The sequence below is a fragment of the Mustela lutreola genome, chromosome 17, assembly GCF_030435805.1.
Source record: "Mustela lutreola isolate mMusLut2 chromosome 17, mMusLut2.pri, whole genome shotgun sequence".
Lineage (NCBI taxonomy): Eukaryota > Metazoa > Chordata > Mammalia > Carnivora > Mustelidae > Mustela > Mustela lutreola.
In genome coordinates, this window is record NC_081306.1 from 41617679 (window position 1) to 41634214 (window position 16536).

The 16536-nt window shown below is 58.2% G+C and overlaps 2 protein-coding genes across 2 annotated transcripts; one reads left to right on the top strand and one right to left on the bottom strand.

The window, feature by feature from the left end:
* Window positions 1–984: 984 nt before the first annotated feature.
* Window positions 985–7095, top strand: AP1S1 (adaptor related protein complex 1 subunit sigma 1). Its single transcript, XM_059155686.1, has 5 exons — window positions 985–1107; window positions 2934–3112; window positions 3786–3894; window positions 4905–5042; window positions 6306–7095. Exons 1-5 carry the CDS (start codon window positions 1105–1107, stop codon window positions 6351–6353), a joined length of 477 nt encoding a protein of 158 aa, XP_059011669.1. The 5' UTR covers window positions 985–1104; the 3' UTR covers window positions 6354–7095.
* An 869-nt stretch (window positions 7096–7964) lies between these two features.
* Window positions 7965–11075, bottom strand: VGF (VGF nerve growth factor inducible). The gene is made up of 2 exons (XM_059155243.1): window positions 10859–11075; window positions 7965–10352 (listed from the first exon to the last, which is right to left on the bottom strand). Exon 2 carries the CDS (start codon window positions 10330–10332, stop codon window positions 8479–8481), a length of 1854 nt encoding a protein of 617 aa, XP_059011226.1. The 5' UTR covers window positions 10333–10352; window positions 10859–11075; the 3' UTR covers window positions 7965–8478.
* Window positions 11076–16536: the final 5461 nt, after the last annotated feature.

Genomic DNA, 16536 nt, shown 5'->3' on the forward strand with positions numbered 1-16536 from the left:
GAGACGAGACCGTATCCCAGGCGAATTAGGCCCCCTGTTCTTGCAACGAGAGCATATTAATTCATATCCAAGGGTAAGAAAAAAAAAAAGAGCATAAAATGGAGACGGGTGAGACCTTAGCAACAATTGCTTCAAGTGCTATTCAGAAATAATAACATCATTTTCGACCTGACAAAAGGGAAGGGGTTCTCTTACCCCGACCTGCCAATTGCTTCACTCGACCGCGAGGAAGCACGCAGGCACAGGTGCGCATGCTCACTCGCGCACGCCGCCGGCCCGAAAGCCTCATCTAATTCACTAATTCACAGCCTCATCTTTGCCCTGGCGTCCCGGTTACATCTGTCCTTTTTCAGTTTCGACCCGTGCTGCCCTTTTAGGAGGCTCTGTATTTCTTCCCGTTTTGCCTTCATTCATGCCCGCTCCCTTCTCCGCACATCCCTTTCCTATCAGCACCCCCCCCTTTTTTTTTTAAATCTCCCATCTCCCTCATGACCTACACACTTCCCTCACTTCAGGTGGGCGCCGCATCGAGCAGGTTCTCGGTACATCTCTCTTTGGGCTCCATATTTATGTCAACCCCCGCCGCCCCCCACCACCACCACCACGCTTCGTCTGGTCTTCCTCAAGCCCTCAAGTCAGGACTCCTTCCCCACGTCCGGTTCCCGCCCTGCGCCCTCTCCATCGCCCCCGCGCCCCCCTCAGTCGTCCCTGTTTCCCCACAAACTCCACCAGTCGTCCCCTCCACCTCTCACCCCCTTTCCCGCCTTTTCCCCGCAAGGTTCCGAAGCGCGAGGACCTCATTGTCCTCCTCCCCCATCTTCCAACCTGCCCACCAGACGGCCTTGTTACCATGACGACAGAGCTACTCACAGCTGAAGTCGAGGACCTGGTTGCCATGGCTTCCGCATCTCCGCCTCCAGCCCCGCCCGCGCGCGCCGCAGAGCTGGCGCCTGCGCCGTACGCCTCTGGAAGGGCCTCGGAGCCGGGGCGGGACGGGGCGGGGCTTCAAACGAGAGGGAGGGAAGGAGGAGATAGGTTAAGAAAGGGAGGGGAGCTGGCGCGTACGGTGGCCGAAGAGGGACGCGCCGAGCCGGAGGCTGCAGGATGGTAGGCTGTGTGGAGAGGGAGGGGAGGGGGAACCGAGGGGCGTGGGCTGCACCTGCGGGGGTCCTTGGGGGCCGCCCTCTGTGGGGCCGCCCTCTCTTCCTCCCGTCCTCGGAGGCCCCGCTTACCCGGGCGGGTGGGCCAGACGGCCTCGCAAGGAAGAGCAGCTGGAAACGGCTTTAGGGAGAAGGGACGGGGAATGGGCGCATTTGGGGGGCAAGAGGGGACTGACTAGGGGGCGGCGGAAGCGTCCCGAGCCGGGGGGTAACGCGTGGGTGGCGGTCCAGGGGGTCCCGACCCCTGCCGCAGGAAGTCGCCGGAGGAAAAGGGGCGCGGGGGCCTGCCGGCGAAGGGAGGCGGCGGGGTTGGCGGGTCACCAAGACCCTCTGTTCCCGTGTAGCCCAGCGAAACGGCGGGCCCGGGGAGAGCGGTGTGTGGGAAGGGAGAGTTTCCGGGTCCGAGGAGTGGATGTCCTGCCTCGGTTTATGGCTCTGCTCGCCTGCAGGCTGGGTGAGGTGGGAAAGCCAAGTGGGCTCGAGGTCTTGCCCTCCGGGACCCGGGCTTCAGATCCCCGGCTCCCGTGCTCTTGGCTCTCCGCCCCCCACCCCCATCCCATTCTCTTTCCGGAGCCCAGGCCTTCCGTCTTCCTCCTGGCTTCCAGCTCCCCTGCCCCCCAGTCTCAGGCGAAGGGCTTCCTTGCGCCCCTCTGTTGCCCTCCTGCCACGCTAGCAGCCTGTCCCCTTCCCCACCACCAAACCCCCCTTGATTTCTCATTTAATCTCCTAAACAAGTCCAGTTTCAAACACCCACGGATCCCAGCCCTTGGTAATGCCCAGGGAGAGGAGAACTACAGGGAGAAGGAGCTAACTCCAGGGTGTAGACTGGACCCCCTGGAACTGGGAAACTGGGGGTCCATGGGGTAGTGAGGGCTGTGTACTCCTCCCCACTCTACTCAGCATGCACTTTGTTCCACAAAGCTCCAGGAACCACCCAGGATGGCAGTGTCCTAACCCAGGAACTGAGAAGGAAATAATTTCGGTCACCTGGTATCTGGAAAAGAGTGGGTGCAGGTGCATAGCTGGAGGCACCCTAAAAGGAAGAAAGACAGGACTGAGGGTGGCCAGAGGCCTGGCTGGCTGAGGAGAGAAAAGGGTGGAATTTACCCCTGGGCATACGACTGGCACTGGAGGGCAGTGCACTGGGGACATCCGCAAGGGTGTATGGCTAGGAATAGGGTGGAGAATTAAGGTAGCGTCTGCAGAGACAAAATATCCCATTTCAGCATGGTGGTGGGTAGGGGGACTACAGAAGAAAGCAGACATCTCTGTGGTTTCAGCTATGAGCTGCTTGTCACCTTACTAGGCATTTTACTGACCTTTGGAAGACAGAAGTAGGAAACAGGAGGGGAAGGAGTAATAATAGTGACACTTAAGGTATTACTGTCCTTACCATGTGACAGGCACAATTGTGTATAGCAACTCATTTAATCCCTCCAAACAGGTAGGTAGTTTTATTACATCCATCTTACAGACCAGGAAACTGAGGCCCTGAGACATAGAATAATCGCCCGAGGCAAATTTCTCCACTACCGGAGCTGGGATTTGAACCCAAATGAGAGACTCTGAAGCTCTGACATGCCCCAGAAGGAAAGGCACCTGCTGTTGGGCATACCCAGAGTTGACTCCCAAGGGCTGCTGTTTGAACCCCTTGGGAGCTGTGAATAGAGAAGAGTTAGAGACATTTGTGGGACGCATCCGTAGCTGTGTTTCTGGAGTAAACAAATTCAGAGAACCAGATCTCTGACCCTCAGCTCTGCCCCTTGCCCCTAGATGCGATTCATGCTGCTGTTCAGCCGGCAGGGGAAGCTGCGGCTGCAGAAATGGTACCTGGCCACATCAGACAAGGAGCGGAAGAAAATGGTCCGGGAGCTTATGCAGGTTGTTCTGGCTCGCAAGCCCAAGATGTGCAGCTTCCTGGAGTGGAGGGATCTCAAAGTCGTCTATAAGAGGTGACTCGCCATCTCCTTTCCATAGCTGTCCGGATCCTGCCAGAGGGGGGTCTGGCAGTGGGTTCAAACGGCTGAGCAATGAGGTCAGGGAGAACTGGGAGCTAAGGCCATCTGGAGGGCAGTGAGGAACTCTAGCTTCCTTTACTCTCCAAACTTACCTGGAAGAAATTCTGGTTCCCCACTTGTTTCGCTCATGCCTGACACCTGCCTCTGTCACCAAGGCCTTATCCTGTCCATCACACGTGTCCCTTGCAGCCTCATTCAACAATAATAGATCCTGCACCGCCTCTCCCCAAACACATGCACGCGCGCGCACACACACACACACACACACACACTCTGTCCAGTTCCTTCTCTGAGCAGGTGGATTAGTTGGCTCAGGTTTTTGCTGAGTCAAACTGAACAGGTCAGAGGGTAAGAGGGAAAGAGCTTGCATGTTTGTCTCTATCTTGTGAGAGCCCCCAAGAGGCAGAGTGAGTTGTTACTATTTGCATACCCTGGGGCCACCCCGCCTGTGTCCAGTAGGGACACAGACCCAGCCTGTGTCCAGAAGGGACACGGACCCTGTGCTGGGAATAAATAAGGAGAAAGGGAGGTTTGGGCGCACAGAGCCTGCGTCCTAAAGCAGGCCCAGCAGCCCCTCCAGCAACCCTGCTTGTGCCCCTGCCTGCAGATACGCCAGCCTCTACTTCTGTTGCGCCATTGAAGGCCAAGACAATGAGCTCATCACGCTGGAGCTGATCCACCGGTACGTGGAGCTCCTGGACAAGTACTTCGGCAGCGTAAGTCCCCCCACCCGCCCTGTCTGTACCCAGCAGTCCTCTCTTTCTACCAAACCCAGTCTCTGCCTGGAAGGTTTGGGAGAGGCCAAGTTGGAACAGTGAGAACAGTAATTAATTCCCCTCTTTAAGCCTTAAGCCTATTAGCCATATCCCTTAATCAGCCTGGGGGGGGGGGTGTTAGGTATGCACCAGATTCTGCCACTCAGTATATCTAGAGCTGAGCTCCGAGGTCTCACAGAAGGACAGACCCCACATTTCAGATTTTATCAGTGGCTCCTGACCTTGACTTTGCATTGGAATTTTCTGGAGAGTTGATTTTTTCTTTTTTTAAATTAGTGATGTCCAGGTCCCATGCCCAGCAAGTCTGGATTTACTGATCGGCAGGGGAAAGAGGGAATAGGCCAGGCATGGACTGTCAGCTCAGACCTTAGACGGGGAGAAGGAACAATTTCCTCATTTGTATTCCAAATTAACAGTTTACAAAGCGCTTTCAGGCTCTCGTGTCTGCTCCTCATTTTATCTTGTGAGTAGGTGGTGTTATCTCAATTTTGCGATGAGAAACCAGACGCAGAGAAATGAAATGTCATGTCCATCTAGCGGCGTAGTGGCAGAGCCCTGCTTGGCGCTCAAGTCTTTCCGCCCGTGATCCAGAATCTCCTCCTTCCCAGCCCCGTAGCGCCCAGGGAGGGAGGCTAGCCTGGCCCCAGGTGGGAAACAATGACACAGATTTTGGGGGGAAGGCAACAGGACTCACAGTAGGGTAGATTAGGGCAACTCGTTTTTCATGTTCACAGAGAAAGAGACTAGACAAGGAGAAGAAAAAATTAAACCGAGTACTAAGGCTTTGGGGTTCGGGGGTTCATAGGCCTGGGGCAGGAGCATGAGGTGGGAGCAGTGGTCACAAAGAAGACTGTGTTGCTGTGAGAAGAAAAGAGGGTGGGCGGCTAGGCTACCGGTGGGGTGGGAATGCACCTTGACATTCAACTCTGCCTTCTCCCCGTCCCCCCCAGGTGTGCGAGCTGGACATCATCTTCAACTTTGAGAAGGCCTACTTCATCTTGGATGAGTTTCTCATGGGGGGTGATGTCCAGGACACTTCCAAAAAGAGTGTGCTGAAGGCCATCGAGCAGGCCGACCTGCTGCAGGAGGTATGGGCCCAGGACAGTGAGGAGGAGGAAGAGTGCCATGGCACAGGGGGCCCTTCCTTCCCTGGACACCTCGCCTGCCAGCCGCAGCTGCCGCCTTCCGGCTGCCAAGGGAGCCCCCCTCTCTGTGGCGTCTGGCCCCCATGGCGCCGGGTTGGCCAGCTTGCCCTCAAGCGCTGACTGACTGCTCAGGGTGGGAAGTCAGGGTGGCCGGCAGCCCTCCTGTGCCCGCTCTTCCTCCTTCTCCCGAGACCCAGGGTGTCTCGTCCCAGCCAGATCTCCTTGGTCCCATACTTCTCTTGGCATTTGGGGTTGCTTAGGGAACCGGAGAGGGGCCCATGATAGGTAATTCTTCTTTCCTGGTGTCTCATGGAGGTGGGGGGCCCCTCCCCCCTTTTTTTGGTAACAGCACACACACACCCAAAAGCCTCTGCTCCTCAGAAGCAAGGGGCTGTGGGGATTTGGGGGTTGGGGTAGAGGGTGCCTGGCTGTTGGTTCTCTGCTCTCTGATGCCCCCGCCCTCACCCCATTACTGCCTGCCCCCTCTCTGCTGTGCCACTGCTGAGACTTGGTGCAGGGAGATGAGTCACCAGAATCTGCAATGACAAGCAAGCTGGCCTGGGCTGGCTCTGAGGAGGGGGAGAGATGGGGGCTCATCTCTGCAGTAGGAGAAAGGGCAGGATTGAACTTGGCACCTCACTGGTCCAGCGTCCCCTTCACACACACACACACACACACACATGCACGTGCCCTGGCACACACACCCACCCCTGTTACTAGTGTGCTGCTCAGACCCTAATGACTCATTTCTCTGCAGTCTGGTTCACCTTCCCTCAGGGACCTGATGCCAATTTATTACTCCCTGCCCCCACTCTGAATCAAAGGACCCAACCATCTGGCACCCCCAGCCTCCAGAAAGCAGGGTTCCCACCCCTCAGTCCCATCTTCACTCCCTTCTGCCTCAGAGACGGAGCGCCCCCTGCTCCCCAAGCTTCTGGTTTGGGGTTCTCTGGGTGGCAGCAGACCCCACCTGGAACCCCTCCTTGCCACAGTTGGCTCTAGGGGGCGGGACCCTGGAGACTGGGGACTGGAGACTGTCCCAGCTTTGAGCTCACATTGGCTTTTCTCTCCCCCCCTCCCCCTGTCTCTCTGTGTCCCCCCCCCCCCCCGCCGTGATTGTCATTGTCTTGCCCACCCCGCTCTCCCTCATTCCCTGTCTGCCTCTCCTGGTGTCTCTGCGTCACCCTCTGTCTGTCTCTGCCTCAGGAAGATGAGTCGCCCCGCAGTGTGCTGGAGGAGATGGGGCTGGCATAGCCCCCCACCCCGCCTGGGCCCGTGGAGCTGTGGGGAGCTGGTGGAGAGGCAGGGCACGAGGGCCCCCTTTCTTGGTGGGACCCAGCCACCCCTCCTCTGCTGCCTCACCTTCTTCTGGAGTGAGCCGTGGGCTCAGGACCCTCAAACATTCCTTCCCTCACCTCTGTCTCCTCTTTCCCCTTTCCCCAACGAAGGTTTTAGGAGCTAGGAGGTAGGAAAATGTGACCAAAATGGGGGTGCTATTTGGCTTTCTTTCCCTGCCTTTGAAGAACTAATGTTACCCCAGACTTTCTCCCCTCTGTTAAAACTGTAAATATATAAATACGTCAGGTTAAAGGGAAAAGGTTTTCAGGGCTCTTCTCTTCTCCCTTGCCCCATAACCTACCTCCACCGTGCCCCAGTAGCCAGCTAGGGCAGCCCCTCTGCCTGGGATGGGGTGGGGGGATTTCTGAATACTGAGAGGGAAGACCTTTCCCCTCATCTACCCTCCTCCTCCTCGGCCACCGCGGGGACTCTGTCCAGTGCCAGGGGAGGAACAACATGGTTAATTTTTTTCTAACCTTGCCACTTTGCGGGAAGTGAGGGCTGGGGGAAGGGCAGGCTCTATGGAGACTGTCCCTCCTTCACTCCATGTTTTGGGTGAGGCAGGAGCTAAGCTCCAGAGAGGAGCTAAGGGGTGGGGTGTGGGAAGCGTCTGACTTTGTTTCCTTTCCTCTGAAATAAAAGGAAAAGCGTTTCTGGACTTTGTCTGCTTGGGCTCTGTGAAGGAAGGAAAGGCCTCTGGGATCAGTCAGAAGGGGACGGGAGCTAGGACTGCTGGTGTTAAAGGGAAAAAAACAAACACATAGAGGACCTCCGGTTCAATTTGAATGATAATGAATATTTTTAGGATTCGTGTCCTATGAAAATACATCCGTCATTTATCCAAAGTGGAAATTTAACCCGTGCTGAGCGCCCTTATTCCAATCGGATTTGTGAGCTCAGTGCCTCTCCGAACTTGGTACCTCCAGCTCCCTGGCCACCTTCAGCCAGGGACGAGCAACTCCTAGGGACACGGTTTCACTCCTGGAAGGGTTCCTTTGTGGAAGATTTCATTCAGCTGCTTTAGTTTTATTTGGAGAGAGGAATCAGGGGGTCAAGGGTATAGCCAACCCTGTATGCTTACCAAAGGGTTGAGGAGTGGCTGAAAGCAGGGTGTTTCTGTAGCTGGAGGCCCCTCCTCCCTGTATGTTGTAAAATACACAAGACCAGGGAATTTAGGTGTCCGGGGAAGGAGGCGAATGGTGAGGTTGGAATTGGGCTGTGGAGCCACCGGCCAAAGAGGCTGGAGGGTCATGGCTAGAAGAAGCTTCTAAGTGGCCTAGGGACCCACCCTAGGGACCCTCCACCACGGCCACCGGCCACCACCACCACCCCTGCTAGGCTGGAAGTGCAATTTGGGCTTTCTTCGTAGATATGGGCCATATTCTACTCTGAAATGCGGCTGAAAGCGGTTCCACCACCCTGGCTTTTGAACAGGAGGCGAGGGGTGTTGTGGCCGGCGCTTCCCTCACCGCCCCTTGGGAAGGACCACGGAGGCCCAAGGGGACGGGTGAATAACGGAGAACAAAGTCCTAATAAAATAGTCACTTTTATTTCTTAGCAAAACTATTTCCTCCGTGAGGGGTATTTACAACAGAGAAGGGAAAGAATAGGTAAATTCACAGCGATCTGGAGAGGGTGGAGAGGCTCCTTGGAGGCCCAAAGGGCAGGAGACAGACACTTCTTCACACAATTAACTGGAACAGCTTTTTCCGGTTTTGGACGGGGACGTCCCGAGAGGGACTAGGTGGGGACAGAGGCCCGGTGGGGTGGGGTGGGGGATTCGCACAAACCACCCGCCGCCTGGGGTGGCCCCGGGGGGCCTCCTTGAGTGAGTCTAGGGTGTTCGGGCTTGGAATCCGGGAAGCGGTCTGACGGGTCCCGGCGCAGCCCGGGGGCGGGGCGACCCGAGGGCGGGGGCGGGGCCGGGAGGCGGCCAGGGGCGGGGCTGGGGTGCATGCAAACACCGAGAAGGGAGAGGAGAAACACGGAGGGGGGTGGCAGCGCACGCGGTAGCGGCGCACGGGGGCGGAGCCAGGGCAGGTCACGGGCGCCGGAGCAGCACGTGCTCGATATAATTCTCCAGCTCCTCCTGCTCCTGCATCCGGCGCTCCTCCGCCTCCGCCTCCTCCTGCGCGCGCCGCGCCTGGGCCTCCCGGTCAGGATAGTGGTGCGAAGGCGGCAGGGCGTGGTGGTAGTGGCGGCGGCGCGAGGCAGCGGGCGGCTGCAGTGTCCGCGGCCGGATATAATTGGGAAAAGGGTGGTAGGGCCCGGGGGGAAACAACTCGTCCTCCTCGCGATCCCAGGGCGGGAGCACCTCGTTCCAGTCGGGCAGCTCCTCGCGGGCGGGGGCGGGGACAGGGGGCGGGGGCTGCGGGGAACGGACGTGGGTGGGGGCGGGGGCGGCCCGGGGGTGCGGCACGGGCTCGGGAGGGGCGTTCTTCTTCCGCTTCCGCTTCTCCTCCACCTCCTCGATGATGCTGACCACGTCGTCCGCTGGCAGGTGGAGTTTGGTGGACAGCTCAATGAGGCTGTCGATCGTCTGAGGGTCCATCTCTTCGTCGTCGTCGTCGTCCTCCCCGCCCTCCTCTGCCCCCTCAGCCTCCTTCCGACGGTGGCCGGGCATCTCTTCCTGGGAGCGCTTGTCTTCGGCTCCGGCTTCCCCGTCCTCCTCCTCGGCGAACAGCAGCGCGTTCTGCCGCGCCCTCTCAGCCTCCTCCGCCTCTGCCTCCGCCTCCGCCGCCTCCTCATCCTCTTCCCCCACCCTCTCTGCCCCGCCGCGTCTCTCCTGCTCCGCCTCCGCATCCTCCCTCTCGCTCTCTCGCTCCTCCTCCTTCTCCTGCAGCCCCCGACCCCCAAGGCCTCGCTGCCGGGCCCCGCCCTGCAGCAAATACTGGAGCAGCAGGTCGGAGGCGAGGTCTGCCAGCCGCTCTTCCTGCGCCGCGGCCTGCCGTGTGGCCTCTGCCTGCCGCCGCCCGGCCTCTACCTGCGCCAGCCCTTGCTGTAGGAGGCGCTCCCCCGCCTCAGAGCCGCCCAGGAGTGAGCTCTCCGGACGGCGCGCCTTGGGGAAAGGGGCACCCAGGCTTTGGTACGCCTTGGATAGGGGTGCCAATGCCTCACCTAGATGTGTTTTGGGGGAGGACACTCCTTCCCCGAACTGGTGGGCTTCAGGAAGGGGCCCACTCTCCGGCATACGCGCCTGGAATTGAGGGGGAGCAGGGGGTGGCAGGGGCGCGCGCTCCGGGACTCGCGCCTGGAACTCTCCCCACGAAGCGCGCCACACGCGCTCCGGCCCGGGGCTCTCCAGGTTGACTCGGGTCAGCGTGTGCGTGCGAGTTTCCGTCTCTGCTGCCGCTGTCTCTTGCTGGCGCTTGGCGTTGCTCGGACTGAAATCTCGCAGTTCCTGGAGCAGGGAAGCTAGCGCCTCGAGCTCTTCGGAGGGGTCGCCAGCCTCGGGACCATTCTCCTGAGTCTGAGCGCGAGGCGGGGCCGCAGGTGCCTGGGTCTCTGGCGCCGGGAGGCTGTGGGTCTGGCTGCGCACGGTCTCGGTCAGCAGAGCTTCTGCTGCTTCTTCCTTTGGCTCCTGCTGGGAGCCGCCGGGCGCCGGAGGCGAGCCCGGGCGGTCAAGTGCCTGCAGCAGCACTGCGGCCAGCGCCCGGGGATCCACGCCCTGGAAGAGCTCTCCCTCGTCCTGAGGCTCAGAATTTCGAGCGGCTCGGACCTCTGGGGCGCTAACATCCTTCGGCCCGGGCACTGCGTCCCCAGCTACCGGCTCTTTATGTTCAGAGCTGAGGGGAGGTGGCTGCGCCTCAGGGTGCCCCGGGGGCGCTGCTCCCAACCCCTTGATCAGTAGAAGGAAGCAGAAGAGGGTGGAAGCCGGCAACCTGAGCGATTTCATGACCAAAGGACTGCCGGAGACTGTGAAAAATAGAAGGGACCAAAGAAAGAGAGGGTTTCTGTAAGAATTTTCCGCTCTCTGATTCTATATCCCCTTCCCCCACCTTTAATCAGGAAATCCAGGGCTTCCCTCATCCCCCTAACCTTACCCAGAAGAGGGACCTTTAGGTGCAAAGGAGAGAGATGTTGTGCCGATCTCTGGAGTCGTGTAAATGGGAAAACGCCCGCAACCCTCGCTCCCCCCAGTGCCTCCTCGCCCCCTTGCCTAAGCCATCTCACTGCCAGCGCCCACGTACTAAGCAGCTAAGATAAGGGGGGGAAAATCTCTGCTCCCTCCCCACAGGACTCCCCGGATGGTGCGTGGGCGACTTCAGCAGCAAGAGAAAAGCGGCGACTCCCCCATTTACCAGGGACCCTTACCGGGGGCTCCCCGCTGTGTTTTTAACACCCCCATCCGGGAGGAGAGAGAACCCTCCCTCACGCCCACGGCTGCCGAGGGTTTGAGGGATGGACAGCGGAGTATTTACCAGCTGGTGTCACGATGCGGGAGGTGGAGAGGAGGGTCGGGTCGGGGCGGGGTGGGGACAGGGGAAGATCGGGACGCGTCCGCCTCGGCTCCGAGCAGTGGCTGGGATAGGAGCGACGGTCGATTTCTGGCGTCCAGTGGGTTGGGCTCAGCTGGGTCCGCGCGGCTCTGGGAGACTCGCTCGTTCCGGCTTCAGCACGCTGGACAGCGCCCGCGCCGCTGCCGCCTTATAAAGGGGAGAGCGCAGGGTCACGTGGGATCGCCCCGCCCCATTGACGTCAATGTTCATTCATGGGGAAGCGGGCGGGCGCCTCGAGGTGGGGGGCAGCCCAGTGATTGGAGAAGGTGTTCTTCTCCCGGCCTGCGCCTGCGCGCCGGGAGCCTCGGCTGGAGGGGCGTGCGCTAGCTTAGCACCGGGGAAATGAATGAATGAATGAATGAATGAAATCGCCGGGGCGGGCGGGGCAGGGGGCTATGAATGAATGAAGGAGGGACGAGGAGAAAAGGATGAATGAATGAATGTGAGAATGAATGGAAGGGTGAATGCTGAGATGCTCCAAGGCGGGAGGGTGGGTTACAGAGCAACTTGCAGCTGCGGGAGCCCGCGTCGCTGAGCCGAACAGAATGGGGGCACTCCCAGGGTCTGACTGGGCATCAGTAGGTGATCCATACTGGGGAGGGGGAGGGTAAAGATTCCAAAGCCGAGGAAGGGGCTGGACTACCCACCCCCCGACAGCACGCACGGTTCACGGGGAACACACCCAAGGACGGCGTGAACCCGAGAGAGGAGGGACGGATCTGGGCGCCTGCTGGCGCTGTTCGCGGATCTGCGGTGCGGGGTGCCGGCCCTGGGCCGGGGCAGATGGGTGGATCTTGCGGTTTTGGTAATCCCGTTGGAAAGGGTCCGAGTCGGAAGAAAGGGGAAAGACTGAGGATGTGTGCCTCTATGTCGTGTCTGTTCACAGTCGGTGCGTGTTTGGAGAAAAAGGTGTGTCTGTCCTTCAGTCCAGCTCACTCTGTAGCTTATGTTGGCGGCCCGGCTTGCCCCTTGTCAGCCCACCTCTCCCCCACCCTCCTCCTGCTTCTTTCCCTCCCTCTGCTTCCCCCCAAAGGACGTTTGGAGGGCGAGAGCAAACCAGGTGGGGAGGGGGTTGTGCAGGTTGGGGGGGTGACTCAACTCCAGCTCTCTTCATTGCTTAAAGGGAAGGTTTGAAGCGTTGCAGAGGGGTGGGGGGGTGAGTGTGCAACGTCAGAGATAGCCCCTCTCTAACCATCAGACCCCTCGTCCGTATCTCCTGCCAGAGGCGTTGGGGTTGGGGGCTTGGACAGCTAGAGGTTGGGGGGGCGATGACGCACAGATTGCGCAAAGAGAATCCATCAGCGAGCCGGGTCCACTGAAGGGAGACCAGCCCGTGGGCGGGGGTGGAGGGAGGGCGGAAATGGGGAGGGGGCAGGGGAGAAGCGAGGGGAGCAGCCACTGCAGGAATGAAGGGGAGGAGGGAGGCTGGAGGGGGCTGCGGTGCAGGCGAGCTGTGCGGGGGTGTGGGCAGGGAAAGGGGGGAGTGACAATGACACATGCCAGACACACAAGAACTGCGGACACAGGGGTGCCTGTGGGCACACGCAGGGCACCCACACCCTAAGACTCGGGAAACCGAGATCAGGGCTGTCTCTCAGGGGCTCAGAGACTCTTTCAGAGCCAGTCCTCAACCCCCTCCTCATCTGTTCCTAGCACTGACCCATCTCTCTCTCTCTCTCTCTCTCTCTCTCTCTCTGACACACACACACACACACACACACACACACACACTCACGTGCTTTCCTCTATAGCCAGCAGTGGCTTCTTGGTTCCATCAGTGGCTTGACTTTCCCAGAAGAAAGCCCATCAGCTCTGCAGGGAAAGAGGTGGGGAGGAGTAGAGAGAGAGGAAAGAGAGAAGAGATGGGAGCAGGAGAGGGAGGGAGGAAGGAAGGAATCTGGAACAGGTAGAAGGAACAGGCTAAAGGAGGAAAAAAAAAAAAAACCACAGCACTGAGAACCAAGGTGACTGTGGAGATACCACAGAAAGCAGAGAGGAGGAGGCAGCAGACCCCAAGGCTGTGCCTCGCCCCCTCATCCCCAACACACGCAACTATCGAGGAGCACTTCCTAACCTGGGGGCTCCCCACATTCCTCTTTCTCCTCCTCTTCTTCTCCCCTTTATCTTCCCAGCCTGGTTACTGTGAGCAGTGGAATGGGGAGGGGGTCACGTTACCTTCCCGAGGAGGATGAATCAGAGAGATGGCTCAGACATCTGGAGGGGGGAGGGGTAGCCATCCAAGAGAGAAGGAAGAGGGGAGGGAAAGAGCCAAGGGGGGCAGACTGAGAGGCTGATGGGGCTAAGAACTAAGTGTGAGATGAGGGGAGACAGGCACCTGGAGAAGCAGTTTGTGTTCCTGTGGGCTTGTGTATGTGCGCACGCACCTGTGTGTGCATATGTGTTTGTGTTGTGTGCAGAGTTTAATGAAACATGGGGAGGGGGGGTGGAGAAAGGGAATTGGAAGACCAGTTGTGTATTTAATCAGATAGAGTGGATAGGCATGATAGTGTTGCACTTTAAATATGAAATCTCTTGCAATCTATGTGGCCATGTTTGTGCCTGTTTCCAGATGTCATTGTATGAGTGCATGTGGGTTCCAATCCTTCTGAGTGTCTGTATACCTGTGTGGTTGGAAAGCTTTGAGTGTGTCCAGTCTGGGCATCTGCTGCTGTCTGAAAAGTGAGCCTGGTTTGGTGTGTCGTGTGTGTGTGTGTGTGTGTGTGTGTGTGTACATATGCGTCTTTGTTTATTTCTCTGAGTCTTTCCATGCTTTCTGATTTATGTTAGAAGTTATACAGATATCTCTGTGTCTTTGATCTTGCCTGCCCCTCCCCCACACTTGCCATCTCTAGATTTCTGCGCTGTAAAGCCACTCATCCGCAGTCCCCAAGTTCGGGTCTTTGCCCCCTTGTTTTCAGAGCGTTCCTTTATTCTTCCATTCTTCCCCCAGTTTTTCACCCCTTCCTTCCTCCACTCAGCCCAGAGCCCAGGGGAGCTTCTCAGACACTGACATCCCAAGGATCTCAGCCACCATGGGGTGCGGGAGGGGGGCAGCAAGGTGGAAGCCAGGGGCCCCCACCCCACAATAGGGTTGGTGATTCCACAATCTGGATCCTGTCTGTATGGACTCTGAATCTCTGAGTCTATCTCTGGGTCTATTTCTCTTCATCTCAGTTTCCTACCTGGGTGTGCTCATTTACACACACCCCACCTCTCAGAGATATGCTGTGCCCTTCATACCCTGCTGACTCCAGGGGCTTCTGGAAAAGAGCTGGACCTGGGGACAGTTGGCTGGAATCGGTAGAGGAAGGAGAAGGAAGGAAAGATAATGGAGAGGCAGAGCTGGAAAAGACAATGCTGAGATGGAGAGCTGGAGGGGATCCCTGGTGTTTGCTCTGAGTTATTTGTATAAATCCCTCTCTCTGTCTTTGTTTCTGAATCTCTCATACTCTCCAAGAGGGCAGCAGAAGAAGATGGGGTCCAATGGAGTAGTGATCCAAACTGTAGATTTGGAAAGCGAGGGGAGTGGGGGTGGACAGACCCCTGTGTCTTTTCCCTGGGAAGGTTTGGAAGAGAAAAAGAGGGCAGGGGCTTGGGGACCCGCAGCTCCTTGTCCCCCCATCCCGCCCTTCCCCCCAACCGGTGACTCACCTCTGCAGCCTTTCATTGCGTCAGCGATGGGGGGACAGGCAGAGAGGGGGGCACTTTATGAGAGGGGCAGGGGTCTCCAGTTTGAACTGAAAGAAGGTGCTGAAGGTCCCCCCTGAGAATCATTACCCTATCCCCTGCCCAGCCCAGTTCAGTATAGTGGGGAGTACTGGGGAGGGGACTGAGAGGGGGCTGGGGGCCACTGGTGGGTGTGGGAATGATGAGTAATAGGAAGGGGGTGCTCATCCTGATTTTCAGTTCCAGGGTCCCATTCTCTCATACCCCCACCCACTCCTGAGTGGGGGATGGGAGACCCAGAAAGCCGGGGGAGGGCAAAGCCGCAGAGATGAGTCACCAAGAGAATGAGAGAGAGAGAGAGAGAGAGAGAGAAAGAGACAGAGATGGGGGAGACACAAAGAGAGACAGCTTCTGGAGAGACTGAGAAGGAAAAACACACACGCCATGAAGATGATATCCACAAACTAACCAGAGATAGCAAATTGTGTACTTTCATAATTCTGCCCCAGCATCCTCCAACATCCACCTGTCACACACAGACATACTGTTACTCAAAGTTACACTGATGTTCTGAGACACACCCACCTACACAAACACAATATCACACCTAGCATGGCAGTGTCACTCAGACACTTGCTGAAGATGTGACCAGGGTAATGGAGATTTGCATTGAGAGCCCTCATTCCTTTTACATGGGATGGTGGGAGGGGATAAAAACCCTAAGGGAATGTGACTTCAAAAATCCAAGATGCGGTTTCAGGGACTCACAGGCTACGCCTTGCACACACGACGATACAGTTGCCTACCTCCCCATCCACACATACATAGTGACATATCAAATATCCTCCTCATCAAAAAGCCACTTGGAGTACCTGAGTCTGGGGCACACCAGGCACGTTGTCCCGAATACATCCCACCCGGACACCCTGTGACTCGCACACACATGTACAGAAACGCAGACACACAAAGACGCCCATGGACACACTCACACGGACGGAAACCACCTTGCGCTGCCTCGCCGGCGTCCGCGCGTCCTGGCGCCCCCGCGTGTTACTTTTCGGAATCGCAGTCTCCGGCGCTCCGGAGCTCGGCTCCCGGGGGGGCGGTGCCCAAGCTCCCTCTACCTCCTCCCCATTCCGTGGGGTGCCCACCCAGGAATCCGGGAAGCGAGAGCTCGGGCCAAGAGAGCCGCGAGCCGCGAGTTAGACGCCTGGATTGTGGGGCTGAGGGAGGCCGGTCCTGGATGCCAAGGGGAACTTGGGAGAGAAACCCATAGAATTTGGATAGCAGCGGACTCCAAGGTCCAGGGGAAAGAGGGACCCGGGGTTGTCAGGGCTCCGCGCAGCTGCCCTCCTCGCTCCAGAGCAACCGCTTCTTTCTGCCGCTGGGCTGGGGTGGGGGTGGGGGCGCGCAGCGGCCAGCAGCCCTCTCCAGCTCCAGGAAGTCATTAGCCCCATTGCCACAGGGCTTAGAGATCCTCTCTAATACAGGCTGCTGGGGAAGGGGGGGGGGGATAATGCGTCTCATCCTTCCCCCACCGAGAAGTGAAACAGACACAGAGGGTGGGCCAAGGGTCCGTTTTATTGCAATACAGCCACGGTTGAAGTGACAGGGAGGGTGGCAGCATGGCCAGACGCCGAAGGCAGCAACAGCAGAACCGGAACTGGGGGAAGTGATGAAGCAGCGGTTGTCCTCTTGGCTCACCTTCTCCCACCTCCAGGAGCCCTTCTCTGCCCACGTCTTTGATTCCATCCCCAGCGACGCCTGTGCTTGCTGTCAACAAATCCCCACCAACTGTCCACCGTCCAGCAAGAAGTTCCAGCACTCCCGGTCCCACGGAGTGAGGTTCTGAGGCATGCTCAGGGCTTGGGACTCCGGAATTCTAGGCCCTGCCTGGCTCCAAGCTACTTTGAATGACTCGGAAGTCACTTTGA